Here is a 15,554-nt window from a genome sequence, read left to right as displayed (position 1 = left end):
TAAAATAAAATTAAAAAAAAAAAAAAAAGAAAAACGGAGTACACACGGAGAACAGACCCATACTATCAACAACAGGTAGGTCAAAAACTTCGCAGTCAGGTAAAACTAATCTATGGTGATACAACAGAAATCATAACCGTGATTTTACATGACGGATTGGGATCACCTGGGAAAACACAGGCACGAACTTTCTGGAGTGATGGAGATATATAACTTGATTGAGGTGGTGCCTTACCTGGGAGTGTACATTTATCAAAATTAATAGACTGTACACATAAAATTTGTGCATTTCACGGTATGTAAATTTTACATCCATTTTTTTAAAGCCTCATATCAAACTCTCTTGCGGGGCTTCTTGTTGCAAACTTTGATCAACAGAGGGCGCTCCGAGCTCACCAAACAGGCTTCGGAGCCCCAGCTACTTTGGGATGCGAATCAGACCACCTCTGGTCTCCTCCGTCTCCAAGGTGAATCTCCCAGCTCCCCAGTACTCTCCCTCGACACCTCACCTTCCCCACCAGCGGCTCACGGGCTAGTCCGTTTCACCTGGCCACGTGCTGCTTTTCGGCAGATGAGCAGTGCGTAGCTAATGGCGATGCTATTTCCCGCAGCACCTGCGCGGAATACAGATATGGACGGAAGCAGGCAGTTGCCCGGAGGTGTACCTGCCCCATAAGGACCTCTTTTGATATGACCACTTTTAAATGGAAGTAGGAACGTAATGGAAACTTCCACACTGTTTTCGACATCTACATTTTTACCTTTTTACCTCGCTGTGGTGGCTGTGAAACATTCCCACGCAAGGGCTGCGGCGGGAAGGGCGGGGGGCGGGGAGGGTGGTGGATGGCAGCGCGAGGGATGCACGAAGGAATTTCCCCCCGAGGAAAGCAGGTGTGGGGGGCGTTGCCACTTCCAGAGGGTTCCAGCACCCTAGGATATTGTCTTCCTGCCCTCTCCGTATCTCAGGGAAACTAGAGACTGGAAAGCCCCAGGCGTCCTTTGCACCCTCGCCTGCCCCCAGGCCGGGTACCCCCCGGGCGCGGAGATGCCATTACACCTCACGTGATACCCGCACGGGGCCGGTCCTTCAAGAGGCGTCTCGCCGGGTGTTAATTAAAGGTCACAACAAAACAGACCTGCGGGCTCACTAGAAGATTTGTCCTCTCGGGAGATGAAAAATGACACCCTGGAGCAGCTACGTGTGGAGCCCAGCAAATGCCGGCTTCCTGGGCTCTGGGCTCTGCGCCGGGGGCCGGAGGGGAACTGGAGAGGGCGATGACTGGGTGCTCCCGGGACCCGGTGGACCCTGCCTGCTGGAAAAGCCGGGATCGGGTGCCGAAAGGACCCCCGACCGAGACGAGGCCAAGGCCAGCTCGCACACACCCCTTTCCAGGCCCGCGCCGTCCCTCAGTTTCCCTGCCGGGTGGCTGCCCGCTTGCTCCCCGGGCTCCTGCGTCCCAGCCCTGGGCGGCGGGGCACAGCGCACACTGGGTCGCGGGCAGGCTGGGGCGAAGGCCCTGTTCTCCCGCTGCGCTTGGGAGGGTGGCCCCCCGGCCGGCCCGGCTTAGGAGGGCAATTCCAGAAAAGGTTTGCAGGGCAGGTCTAGGAGAACAAAGGGCGGGGGGAGGACTCGGCATATTTGTGGACTTGTTTGTGACTCAATCCCTCTTACACGGCGTTTCAAAGGCAGAACTGCAAGCCTTGCCAGGAAGAGAAAGAACTTGGGGGCGGGGAAGCTCGGGCGCATTTCTGTCCGGCTGCACTCGCTCGGCTCTGCCCCCAGCTCCAGTCTCGCGCAGTGCTGTTTCATTAGAGCCCTGGACCCGGGCCACTCACCAGCAACTTCCCCGCACCGCGCGAGATTTACGACCCCATCCCCCGGCTCTCGGCCTCGGAATGTCAGGCAGGAGAGCCGCAACATAAAATGGATCCCGGCAGGCGCGGCGGCGGCGGCAGCCAGGCGGCGGGCTCCCTGGCGGGGCCGCGGTTCGCAAGGATCCGCGCTGCGCCTGGGCGCACACGCGCGCCCTGACCGCGGACGCCGGCCGGGCCACACCGCCGCCCCTCTCTGCCCTCGCGCAACTGTCAGGCAAAGCGGGACGGCGGATATTGGCTCCCCCACACGCCGAGGCTCCTCCCCGATCTGGATCTTTATATTTTGGGAGAATTTCTTTGAACTCAGTTACCAAGCTCCGCGAAAGGAGACAAGTTCCCACAGCCGGTTCGCTGGCAGTAGGCGAGGCGGGGGTCTCGCCCACCTCCTCGGCAGCTGCCGTGTGTCCCGATTGTACTCGTCTTTTCCCTCGTGGAGGAAAACGGACTCACTAGACTAAGGAAAATGCCAATTATCTGGATGTGACCGTGAAAAGAGAACGTGTGACTGGAGGAGGCAGAAGAGGAGGAAAAGCCTTATTTGAAGAGAAGAATAAACCAAGCACTCCAACCCTTCTGCAAATTAGTGCTGTTACTTCTGGGGTCCATCTGCTTTTATCCCCCCAACCCCTCCATTAAGAAACCTTGACTTGAGGGCCAAGAGAGAGCCCCCTACCACTGGGCATCCTTCTGGGTTGGAAGACCTTTTGGATGTAGCGTTGGTGGAACATTTAGACACTCTCCTCTGGAAAAGCCACCATGAATTCGATAGCTGGGAATAAAGAGAGGCTTGCAGTCTCCACCAGGGGCAAGAAATACGGGGTAAGTTGTGACGGGTCTAATGCGGAGATGTGTTACCAGACTCTTTCCCGACCGGGGTCTCCCTTTCTGGGTAACGTGCGGCCAGGGCAGGGCGGCTCCGAGCTCTCCTCCGGCTGCAGCGGCGCCTCGGCCAGGCCAGCCAGGCGTGCGCGCGCGGAGGCGGGTCTGCCCGTGAGGACGCCCGCACACTCGCCTTGCCCTCGGAATTTTTGCGGCCCTCTCGTCCCTCCTCTTCCCCGCATCCCTAACTTTTGCAGTATTCCTGACTTCCAAGCAGAGTTAAGTCGAATGGGAGGGTTTCCCACGAAATCTCCGCAGCTCTTAGGGATCGTTTCCCTGGAAAAAGGAAAACCTTTTATTTACCTTCAGTATCCAGAGGGCTGTACTCCGAATTAATACAAATCCAAAAATCACAGTCCCCACCCCCCCCACCCCCCCCCACCCCCGCCACACAGTCTTCCAGAATCTTAAACGTGGGCTCCTTCTGGGATGGGTGCTGGGTTCAACAGCGCGGGGAGCTGAATCGGTGTGTTCCTCTGCAGAAACCATTGAAATTCCCTGAGCGAGCGAGTCCCTATCCTCCAAATCGGAGGAGTACGCCGGCGCCCGGGAACCGGCGCAGGGTCACCTGGACGACAAGAATTCACTTAAAGACAATTAACCAGACAGATGGAGGCAGATTTGGCCGCAGGGCCCGGAGCGGTCCCGATCGCGCCCCTGTTGGCGCTGGGCCGGGGCCTTTGGTGGCACGCAGATCCCCGGGCAGGCGGGAGGGTGGCCCTGGGCCGGGGCGCGGGAGCCCGGCGGCCCCTGACACCCGCGTGTCTCCCCTGCAGGTGAATGAAGTCTGCTCGCCCACCAAGCCCGCGGCGCCCTTCTCCCCTGAGAGCTGGTACCGGAAAGCATACGAAGAGTCCCGCGCCGGGAGCCGGCCCACCCCCGAGGGCGCGGGCTCGGCGCTCGGCTCGTCGGGGACCCCGTCCCCGGGCTCAGGTACTTCGTCCCCGAGCTCCTTCACGGGTTCCCCGGGCCCCGCCTCCCCAGGCATTGGCACCAGCTCGCCGGGCTCCCTTGGCGGCTCGCCAGGCTTCGGCACGGGCTCCCCGGGCTCGGGCAGCGGCGGCGGCTCCTCCCCCGGATCAGACCGCGGCGTCTGGTGCGAGAATTGCAACGCCCGCCTGGTGGAGCTGAAGAGGCAGGCTCTGAAGCTGCTCCTCCCGGGGCCCTTCCCGGGCAAGGTGAGCGCCGCCGGGGACGGGACGGGGCTGGCGGGCCACAGCTGCGCCCGTCTCGCCGCGGCCGGGGGTGGGGGGACCTGCAGCGCCACGCGATGCTCAGTTGCAGACGGGTCGTTGGCTCCGCCCGGGCAGCTCTGGGCCGCGGGGCGGGGGGGGGGAGATCCCCGCGTCTCCGCCGCGAGACCTTCCTCCGGCGCATTGCTTGGATGGTGCGTGCGCAGTTCCAGGCCTCGCTGTCCACCTGGGTTGCCCAGGTTATCCTTCCTGCCTCCCTCCACTTCCCAGAGTGCCCTTTCTCTGCCCCCTGCACCCGCCCAGCTATCCGGATGGACCCGCGCAGTGCTACCTTTCCCCGAGACGCTCGTCCCCCGCGTGTCCACAGACCTTAGCCGCGTGTTAGGCCGGGGACGTGCTGACACCAGCTGCGGGGATTCGGCGCCCAGCCGCCTGCCTCCTTACCACCCCTCCTCCCCCAATACCCACCTCCCCCTGCTCCCCAGCCCTCCGCAGGGGCACTCATTAGATTTTTCTCCCCACCCCAATCCGTGCTCCTTTACAAAAGTGTCGGTGGGAGCGGTAAAAGCAGGCTGATATTTAGGAATTGGCATTTCCCATTGCCTATTTGTGGTCCTTCCTTTCCAGGGTTACCGGAAAGCCAGCATTCCCCCAAACCTCTGTGTGTCTGTCAGAGGAAGACTAAGGGGTGAGGAGCTTCTCTGAGCGCGGCTCACCCCTGTCTGCTCGAGCACTGAGCACATTGGCTCCTCCATGGCAACCTTGCCAGCGTTGTGTGTGTCCAGAGCCCCCAGAGTGTAACACAATGCAATTGTATTTGCACTGTTGGGCCTAAGTACTATCAAATGAAAATATTTACTCTTTCACTTCAAAGAGTTTTTATCAGCCGTTAGAGAGAAATATCAAGAAAACAGCGTGAATTGCTGTAGAGAATTCTGACACTGTTCAGTGGTATTTTCTGATTTATAGTTCTGTGACTTTTGAAGTCAAGTGTTGTGATTCTGAGTCGTGGAGTTTAGGAATAAATGCATCTGCTGGCCATTTCTGCTTTATCCAAACACACACATTGATGTTTTCATATGCAAGGGTTAAATTAAACAAATACCCACAGAAGTTGTAAAATTTTAAACGTGGAAAATTTCCACCAAGAGAATTGGTTTTATGAATCCCGAATTTATCTCTAGAATAATTAACTTGTAGATTGTTGTCAGTATGCCATTTTTGTAGTTTGATAATAAATCTGTCAGGACACCCCCAGGAATAAATCTCAGGGACTCTAAAAGCTTATTTCACTCTTGTAAGCCCTATCCTCTGATTTAACACCAGCTCTTCACTAACTGATTTATTTACTCTTGTGATCGTTGATCAGTATTCTTTGATTTTTTTACTGCATTCAAGGAACTCTGTTAGGCACAGCAATAAAATAACAGGTACCTGCAGTCCTTGTCCACATGGAGCTTGTATTCTAACAGAGGATAGAGATATTGACCACAAAATGCACAGCTCATAATTTATTTCCATTTGTGGTGAGTACAACAGAGGACGAGTGTGGGGAGCTATAAGATTGTATAACCAGACTAGACCAGCTGGTAAATTATTAAGAACTTTGGTTCTTAAAGATATATAGTATCTGATTTTTGGCAATCCTAGTAAGTTGCAGTCTACCAGTTTATTCTAGAACATTCTTGCAGACCTGTTCTTAGAGTAGCTTGTGTTGTTGCATGCTCCTTGTGTGCAAAGGTAAATTACAATATACTCTTTTCATAAAAGTGGTGGGAGGAAAGGAATTCTATAGGAAGAAGAAACAAATGTTGAAACTTAAATGCATCCATCAAGTTTTGTGGAGTCATGTGACAAAGTAGATTTTTGGTTTTGTTAAAGCAGCCTGGAAAAATCATTCTCGGTGCAATAAGAGGCAGCTTGGTATTTGTGCCAGTTTTATTTACATGATGAAATAAAACTGATGCTGGGAAACTGATGACATTGTCAGTGAGGGCTACAGAAGAAACGCTGGATCTGGGGAACCTCAATGCTCTACACCAACTTACTTCTTGATCCAGGTGCATCAAGAAGAGCGCTGTCAGTCTTGGGGACAGTCACATGGGGTCACTTTAAGGGCACACATGAATTTGCCTGGAGTTTTAGATGTGATATGGCACAGTCAAATATGACATTTAGTGCAAAGGAGAGCACACGACTCCGCCAGAAGCAAGTGTTACTCAGATGACCTCACTGTTAGTAAAGAGGTACGGGGCCAGGATTTTAAATACAAATCCTCTGGCTGTCTCTGGGAATAGTCATTTTAGGTTTTTTTTTTTTCCTTTTTAAAATATTGGTACCCTCAGACTAGGTAATATTTCCATTACACCTTTGAAATTTGCAGTATTTTAGCCAAACAAATATTGTGTTCTCTCAAGCACCATGGATGGAGGCCCAAGTAACTCTGACACAAGACCTTTCTTCTTCCCAGAGCCAGATTTATGAGCGAACTGTGGACCTTCATCGCCCTCCGGCACAGAAGGAGTTAATTTTCATAAGAACAAGAGATGTCATTGTGACTCCAACATGTAGTTTGCCCTGAAGAGTAAGGGTCTGAAAGATAAAGGCATGTTTTTGAGGGGTAATTAGCAAACATCATGTAATTCACTTAAGATTTTTAGCTGTACATGGGGACTCTTTTCTTACATAGAGTACTACATTCTATGAGGGGGTATGAAGTCTCCTAGGTAAGTGTTTTAAAGGTAAAGGCAGAATAGCACGTCCAGGAACCTTATTATTTTAGAGTTGGCTTTGGTTCTTTCTCTACCACTGATTTATTTTGTGACACTGAGTAAATCAGTTTTCCTCTGTATTTTTAACTTTACTGTTTTTTCCTTAGTGTAAAGGAAAAAAATGATTCAGACTCTAGGTGACCTTTCAAATGATTAGAATGTCAAAAAATGATTTTCGATAAGGTTTGAAAAGTGCTTACATTCTTCAGAGAAAGAGACAGGAAGGTTTATGATTATCAATTAGACAAGATTCTGTGGGATTTATGTTTTGCCGAATTTAGGGCTCTTCTTACAAAATATCCACTTTCAATATCTGCCTCCGTCAGTACATTTCCCAAATATCATACTGCCATCTACATTGTCACGCTGTGCCCATTGGCAGAGAGCAAGCGCTGTTGAAGTCCTCCAGTTTTGTCTCTGAAACAGTTGGTTAAGAAGGGGAGGTAAAGTGCTGGTGAGCTCATGCAGGGGTGTCAGGCTGGTCCCAGGAGTTAGACACTGGCTCTGGTGGCCTGAAGTGTGGACACCCTGTTCTGAGCACACTCAATACTGGACATGTGACCACTGGAGAATGAGGCTTCTTGGCAGAAGACAATAGGACTTGGAGGTTTCTAGCTTAGGTAACTGGGGGTGGGGTGGGTAGTGTTAACTGAGGCAGGAAATGGGAGGAGAGACAGATTTGAAAGGAACTCAAAAGAAAAATCCTACAGATAGAGGAGCCTGGCAGGTTAAAGCCCAAAGAGTCCGCAAAGAGTCCACAAAAGACTGAGCATGCATGCAATACAATACAATTCATTGAGTACCTGCTGTGTGGCATACTCTTTACAAACAGTGTCTCACTGGAATAACTGTAGGCATCAAGTATTATCATCTGGATGCTGTAAATGAGCCAATTGATTTCCAAAGAAGTTGAATTATTTTCCCAACCTTTCTCAGCTTAGTCATTGCTGCACTGAGATTTGATGGAATATGAAGCCTGTGGTCTTTTTTGTATGCCACTGAGTCTTGCCTTTACAGAGTAGCAGGAAGTCTGGAAGCAACATTAGAACTTCCTTCTTTCTTCAGAAGCTGTGCTGCTGCTGCTGCTGCTAAGTCGCTTCAGTCATGTCCGACTCTGTGGGACCCCATAGATGGCAGCCCACCAGGCTCCCCCATCCCTGGGATTCTCCAGGCAAGAACACTGGAGTGGGTTGCCATTTCCTTCTCCAATGCCTGAAAGTGAAAACTGAAAGTGAAGTCACTCAGTTGTGTCCAACTCTTATCGACCCCATGGACTGCAGCCTACCAGGCTCCTCCGTCCATGGGATTTTCCAGGCAAGAGTACTGGAATGGGGTGCTCTAAACAGTATTAAAATATTAATATGAAGGACCTAAGAGTATATCCTGGATTTGGAGGGCATTGAAGAAGCTGGAAATCAAATTCATGACCTCAAGGACTTGCAATACAAATTAGAATACAAAACACAAACAATCAAGCAGCATACCCTGAAGGCAGTTATGAAAGGGTCCTTCATCAATAAACTCTTGACATCTTCTTTGCAGAAGAAAGACTCTAGTGGATTTGGTTTTCCATGCACTGAGTTTGTGGTTTCTTCGAAGAGAGAAAAGAGTAGAGGGAGATTTAAGAATGAAACAGACCTGGGAATGTAGAAGGGGCAACTGTGAGCTTCAATTTAGTTCAGTCGCTCAGTCGTGTCTGACTCTTTGCTACCCCATGAATTGCAGCATGCCAGGCCTCCCTGTCCATCACCAACTCCCGGAGTTCACTCAAATTCATGTCCATCCAGTCGGTGATGCCATCCAGCCATCTCATCCTCTGTCGTCCCCTTCTCCTCCTGCCCCCAATCCCTCCCAGCATCAGAGTCTTTTCCAATGAGTCAACTCTTCGCATGAGGTGCCCAAAGTACTGGAGTTTCAGCTTTAGTATCATTCCTTCCAAAGAACACCCAGGGCTGATCTCCTTTAGAATGGACTGGTTGGATCTCCTTGCAGTCCAAGGGACTCTCAAGAGTCTTCTCCAACACCACAGTTCAAAAGCATCAATTCTTTGGCACTCAGCTTTCTTTATAGTCCAACTCTCACATCCATACATGACCACTGGAAAAACCAGAGCCTTGACTAGATGGACCTTTGTTGGTAAAGTAATATCTCTACTTTTGAATATGCTATCTAGGTTGGTCATAACTTTTCTTCCAAGGAGTAAGTATCTTTTAATTTCATGGCTGTAATCACCATCTGCAGTGATTTTGGAGCCCAGAAAAATAAAGTCTGACACTGTTTCCCCATCTATTTCCCATGAAGTGATGAGATCAGATGCCATGATCTTCGTTTGCTGAACGTTGAGCTTTAAGCCAACTTTTTCACTCTCCTCTTTCACTTTCATCAAGAGGCTTTTGAGTTCCTCTTCACTTTCTGCCATAAGGGTGGTGTCATCTGCATATCTGAGGTTATTGATATTTCTCCCAGCAATCTTGATTCCAGCTTGTGCTTCTTCCAGCCTAGCATTTCTCATGATGTACTCTGCATATAAGTTAAATAAGCAGGGTGACAATATACAGTCTTGACATACTCCTTTTCCTGTTTGGAACCAGTCTGTTGTTCCATGGCCAGTTCTAACTGTTGCTTCCTGACCTGCATACAGGTTTCTCAAGAGGCAGGTCAGGTGGTGTGGTATTCCCATCTCTTTCAGAATTTTCCACAGTTTATTGTGATCCACATAGTCAAAGGCTTTGGCATAGTCAATAAAGCAGAAATAGATGTTTTTCTGGAACTCTCTTCCTTTTTTGATGATCCAGCTCATGTTGGCAATTTGATCTCTGGTTCCTCTGCCTTTTCTAAAACCAGCTTGAACATCTGGAAGTTCATGGTTCACGTATTGCTGAAGCCTGGCTTGGAGAATTTTGAGCATTACTTTACTAGCGTGTGAGATGAGTGCAATTGTGTGGTAGTTTGAGCATTCTTTGGCATTGCCTTTCTTTGGGATTGGAATGAAAACTGACCTTTTCCAGTCCTGTGGCCACTGCTGAGTTTTCCAAATGTGCTGGCATATTGAGTGCAGCAGTTGCACAGCATCATCTTCCAGGATTTGAAATAGCTCCACTGGAATTCCATTACCTCCACTAGCTTTGTTCGTAGTGATGCTTTCTAGGGTCCATTTGACTTCATATTCCAGGATGTCTGGCTCTAGGTGAGTGATCACATCATCGTGATGATCTGGGTCATGAAGATCTTTTTTGTACAGTTCTTCTGTGTATTCTTGCCACCTCTTCTTAATATCTTCTGCTTCAGTTAGGTCCATACCATTTCTGTCCTTTATCGAGCTCATCTTTGCATGAAATGTTCCCTTGGTATCTCTAATTTTCTTGAAGAGATCCCTAGTCTTTCCCATTCTATTGTTTTCCTCTATTTCTTTTCATTGATCACTGAGGAAGGCTTTCTTATCTCTCCTTGCTATTCTTTGGAACTCTGCATTCAGATGCTTATATCTTTCCTTTTCTCCTTTGCTTTTCGCTTCCCTTCTTTTCACAGCTATTTTTAAGGCCTCCTCAGACAGCCATTTTGCTTTTTTGCATTTCTTTTCCATGGGGATGGTCTTGATTCTTGATCCCTGTCTCCTGTACAATGTCACGAACCTCAGTCCATAGTTCATCAGGGACTCTATCTATCAGATGTAACCCCTTGAATCTATTTCTCACTCCCACTGTGTAATCATAAGGGATTTGATTTAGGTCATACCTGAATGGTCTGTTGGTTTTCCCTACTTTCTTCAATTTAAGTCTGAATTTGGCAATAAGGAGTTCATGATCTGAGCCACAGTCAGCTCCCGGTCTTGTTTTTGCTGACTGTATAGAGCTTCTCCATCTTTGGCTGCAAAGAATATAATCAATCTGTTTTTGGTGTTGACCATCTGGTGATATCCATGTATAGAGTCTTCTCTTGTGTTGTTGCAAGAGGGTGTTTGCTATGACCAGTGTGTTCTCTTGGCAAAACTCTATTAGTAGCCTTTGCCCTGCTTCATTCCGTATTCCAAGGCCAAATTTGCCTGTCACTCCAGGTGTTTCTTGACTTCCTACTTTTGCATTCCAGGCTCCTATAATGAAAAGGACATCTCTTAATGATGCTCTGCAGGTGCTGTGCTTAGTCACTCAGCCGTGTCCGACTCTTTGCAGCCCCATGGACAGAAGAGCTACAGTCCATGGGATTCTCCAGGCAAGAATAGTGGAGTGGGTTACCAAGCCCTCCTCGATGCATTGCATCAGCCTTTCAAATAGCAACACCTGAGTGAGTTGTTTTTTGCCTGGTACAGACTGTAAATCATTTGGATTGACTTGTATCACTTCATGGAGAACACAATGGCACCCCACTCCAGTAGTCTTGCCTGGAAAATCCCATGGATGGAGGAGCCTGGTAGGCTGCAGTCCATGGGGTCGCTAAGAGTCGGTCACGACTGAGCGACTTCACTTTCACTTTTTACTTTCATGCATTGGAGAAGGAAATGGCAACCCACTCCAGTGTTCTTGCCTAGAGAATCCCAGGGAGGGGGAGCCTGGTGGGCTGCCATCTATAGGGTCACACAGAGTCGGACACGACTGAAGCGTCTTAGCAGCAGCAGCAGTATCACTTTAGTCAGTAAAAAAAAAAAAGGAGTAACTTACTGGGTTTATTTTGTTTCTTTTCTAGGGCTAGTAAGTGAAAATGGTCAGATAAAATTTGTTTTTTTAAAGTCTTGGGATTTTAAGTGAAATCAGTCCTTTTACCCATTGTAGCATCCCCATGTATAAGTGTAAAACCATCTCCTATCCATTGGCAAGAGCATGTTTTCTGTTTTATTCACAGTTGAGGTACCAAGCCAGAAATAGGTACCAAAGAACAAATCTCCCAGGTGGGGACTATCCTAGATCCTTTTGAGGTCTGTGACAGAATTTTTGAATGGACAGTGTAAACCCTATGAAACATCAGTCCCTAAGAACTCCCTGGAGTAAGCAAAAACATTCCAGGTTGGCAGAAGGTTATCAGACATCTGCTCATTTCCATATCAATACGAGAAAATCTTTTATGTAAAAAACAGTGCAGAACTACATTCCTAGCTGAATTTTCCCTGGTCATATATTCTGGGTTCATTTATGTTGCAGAAATAACAGGAGGATTAGCCAGACATACTGAGAAGAGTGGCCAGGAATCACAGAGATTAAAGAAAGGAATGTGTCAGCAGTTTTAAGAACACCAAACAAGGCTCTAAATAGCCAGGCCGAAAGTAAGTCTAGACTTGGGAATATATATATATATATGTATATACACACATAACATATATTTTTTTCTGTAGTTTTTCAGTTTCAAAACAGGGGTATGAAAAAATAACTCCATTTAAAAGATCCTCTAGAAGCCAATGTAAGACTGTTTATAAATAGATGTTGAATTTTAAATACTTACTAGTTATGAGAAAATTCTATCTGAAATCTTCTAAGAACACATGGTTATGCTTCATTTGAAACTTCCATTTTGGAAATATTTTAGATAAGGGATATGCTAATAGATAATATGAATAGTGAAAAAGTCCTGTAGCATTTGTCATTAAAGCCTTTCTGAAACATTTTAGGGATTATAAAAACATTCCCAGTAGAGACGTGTGAGCAGTAATATCTTTTTTAAGGCTTATTAGTAAGCTATGGAATAATGGCATTTCATTCTACCAGACTTTTAATTGTGAACCAGCATGGTCAGTTTTTATAGTGATTTAATTTGCTTTGTAAAAATCCCTGGCCTGTAGTAATTTCTTCCACACTCATTGCAGATAGGATTATTGCATTAGAAATGTGATTTTTTAAATGGCTGAGGCTGGTAATTTGTCAGCATTTGGCAGGATTAAGTCAATAAAATAGGCAACATTAGTTGCTCTTTGGCATTATATCACAGATCAAACTGAACCATTCATCAGCTGATAATAATGGTGATGGTAATAATGATGACTAATATTATCATTTAGTAATAATGATGACTAAAAATGGCTGGCAATTATCATCTAGTATATGCTAGGCACTCTACTAAGATACATAAACATATGCATACATAAAATCTCATAGCAAAATGAAGATGAATCTGATTTCTTTTCTTTACCCTGGAATTCCAGGTGATTGATGTGATCTAGGTCACAAAAGGAAGCATGAGTGAAGATACAGGGACCAGTGAAATCCAAGGATGTTTCCCCTCTAAAGCCATTGAGGGGATATTAATATTACTAAACAATTCATTGATATTAATGCACTGTTGATACAACTGCCTGAGTGGGAGACCCTTGCCTGAGGGAGAAGGTTGGGACTGTTTTTCCTGGTGACGTCACTTTCAGGGTGGGGGAAAATATGTGAGGTTGTCAGGATCCTGAGCTGAGTAATTTTCTTGAATGTGTTGGAGGGGGTCAAAGGAACTTCCTTATACTTACATTCACGTGGCTGAGCCTCTTGCCAGCCCTTCTCAAAAGCCCTGCCTGAGGGCCCTTGGGGACCACCGGAGAGCTCGAATTCTTCAGCTGGACCGTCAATGCTGAGACAGCAGGATTGCCAGACTCGACTCTGTTTTGTCCCGGTAGAGATTGCACTGGGTTGTCTGTGTGGGTTCCCAGTCTGTTTTCAGGAATACAAAGCTGATCTCCTTTTTATCACTGTCTTGAGTCACAGGCTAATCATAAGAATCTTTCCTTTATTAAAAAATATTTTCTGTGTGGTCTTACTGTGGCAAAGAAGCACTGTTTAGAATGGGCTCCCATTGATCTTTCAGGCTCACATGTACCAATCAGAAATAATACTGTATTTGTGTAGGTACAGAAGGACAGAGAATACATCTCTATACCTAAATTGCTTTTGAAATATTTATCAAAATAGTAAATCATCTTCCTGCTTACCATTGCCTTTGGGATGTTCTAGGACCCATCTAAGAAAATTGGATTTTGAATAATGGTTAGAAAGGTTGTCTGTCTGCCTTTTCCAGGTTATAAAGGAATTCACCTATATTTTCTTTGAATATTTGTAAGGTTTCCTTTTTAATAGTTATATCTCTGATCCATTGAGAGATTATTGTGGTGTATATTGAGAGGTGTAGATCAATTTTGCCCTTTTCTAAATGTCTATCCAGTTGTCTCCAAACTCCTTATTAAAAATAATGATAATAATAAAATATATGTCTTTCCCTCATTTTATTTGAAATATCTGTGTTCATAAACCAGATTTTCAGTAGTTGGGTCTACTTCTGCGCCTTCTGTTATGTCCCATTTATCTGTCTTCTCATGTATGAATTCCACACTATTTTAATTATAGAAGCTTTGTACCATGTTTTAGTATTTGGCAACACTGGCTTTTCTCTCTCTCAAATAATGCCTTTCCTTCCTAGTAGCTTTCTGGTTATTCTTCCTGACTATTTTCCCATATGAACTTTAGAATCAACTTTCCTAACTCCACAAAGTTTTTAAAAATCAGGACCATGTTAAGTTTATATATTAACCCTGGGGGATTTTTGGCATCTTTTTGATGTTGACTCCTTCCTGAGAACATGGAATGTCTTTCCGTTTGAACACATCTACTTTTCAGTAATTTTAAAGGTTTTTCTCATAGAGGCTTTGCCCGTTTCTTGTTAAATTTATTTTTAGGTATTCCTTTTGTTGCTTTTATAAATGAGCTTTTCACTTCCATTATCTCTTCTAATTGATGTTAATATATAAGAAGGACAGTATATTAATTGTATATCCTGTTGTTAGATTCTATTACTGTGTTAATTAGTTTTTAAATTAGTATTTTTGGATTTTCTTTCATGAATAGAGATATCATAACTCTTCTCCTTTGCGATTTTTATTGATTCTAGTAGTTCTCTCTTGTTTGTTATATTGATTTATGCTTCCAACACAATGTTAAATGGTAATGTATGGTGGGCATATGTATAGCTTTTTCCACTAAGTAAGATGTTGACCTTTGGACTGAGGTCTATATATATATTTTTAACAGTTAAGGAAGTATCCATCAGTTCCTATTTTATTTAGTATTTTTAGTCAGAAATAGGTGTTATATTTTGTCAGATGTCTCTTCAGTATCTATGTAGATGATCATATGATTTTTCTCCCTAGATCTATTAATATTGTGAAATATTATCATTGCTTTCCTGATAATGAACCATCCTTACATTCTCATAATAAATTCCACTTGGTCACAACATATTTTTTGAATATGCTGCTGGGTTCAGTTTGCTAATATTTTATTTATGGTTTTTTCCTGTCATATTCATATTCCATAAGCACTTTTGATTCCCACTCATGTACCAGCTACAGTACTATGCCACCTTATAACCAAGATATGAAAAAGACTAAAAACTCCTGCCCTAGAGTAACTCCCAGCCTAGTATTAGAGATAGACAAGAAACCAAAGAGGGTGCAGCATATTAAATGCTGGACCACGGGCTATAGAGGCTGCTGGAGGGGGTGAACAGTGAGGTGAGGCTTGAGCTGGCTTTGACAGAGTAGGAGCATTGCAGTGAAGCATCGGCATTCCAGGAAAGGGGAATGGTGAGCATAAGGCACGCTCAGTATCCTGGGGGAATCACAGTGGTGCATTTCTGACATTGCGCAGTGCGTGCATAGGGGAGTGACAGGCTGGGAAGGTGGCAGGGAGAGAATGAAGGCCTTGCAGTCCAAAGAATCTAAATGTTATTCTATAGGCAGCCATTGAAGGGCTTTCAGGAAGGGAGTGAGATGATCAGATACTCATTTGCTCTGGTAGGGAGAGAGAAGCTGGATTGGAAAGGCGGTGCATGGAGTTCACTGGAGAGGCCCCTCCCTGTGGCCTGAGTGAGAGCTGGT

At 46.2% G+C, this 15,554-nt stretch overlaps 1 protein-coding gene across 1 annotated transcript in view; it reads left to right on the top strand.

The window, feature by feature from the left end:
* Positions 1-2,070: 2,070 nt before the first annotated feature.
* Positions 2,071-15,554, top strand: part of KIF26B (kinesin family member 26B) — a 528,852-nt gene continuing 515,368 nt past the window's right edge. Inside the window, exons 1-2 of the mRNA XM_027564671.1 lie at positions 2,071-2,694; positions 3,531-3,932. Coding sequence (XP_027420472.1) covers positions 2,632-2,694; positions 3,531-3,932 — 465 coding nt within the window. The 5' untranslated portion in view covers positions 2,071-2,631. The remainder of the gene's footprint in view (positions 2,695-3,530; positions 3,933-15,554) is intronic.

Source organism: Bos indicus x Bos taurus, chromosome 16 (assembly GCF_003369695.1).
Source record: "Bos indicus x Bos taurus breed Angus x Brahman F1 hybrid chromosome 16, Bos_hybrid_MaternalHap_v2.0, whole genome shotgun sequence".
NCBI classification, from domain to species: Eukaryota; Metazoa; Chordata; class Mammalia; order Artiodactyla; family Bovidae; genus Bos; species Bos indicus x Bos taurus.
This window is presented reverse-complemented; position numbering and strand designations above follow the sequence as displayed.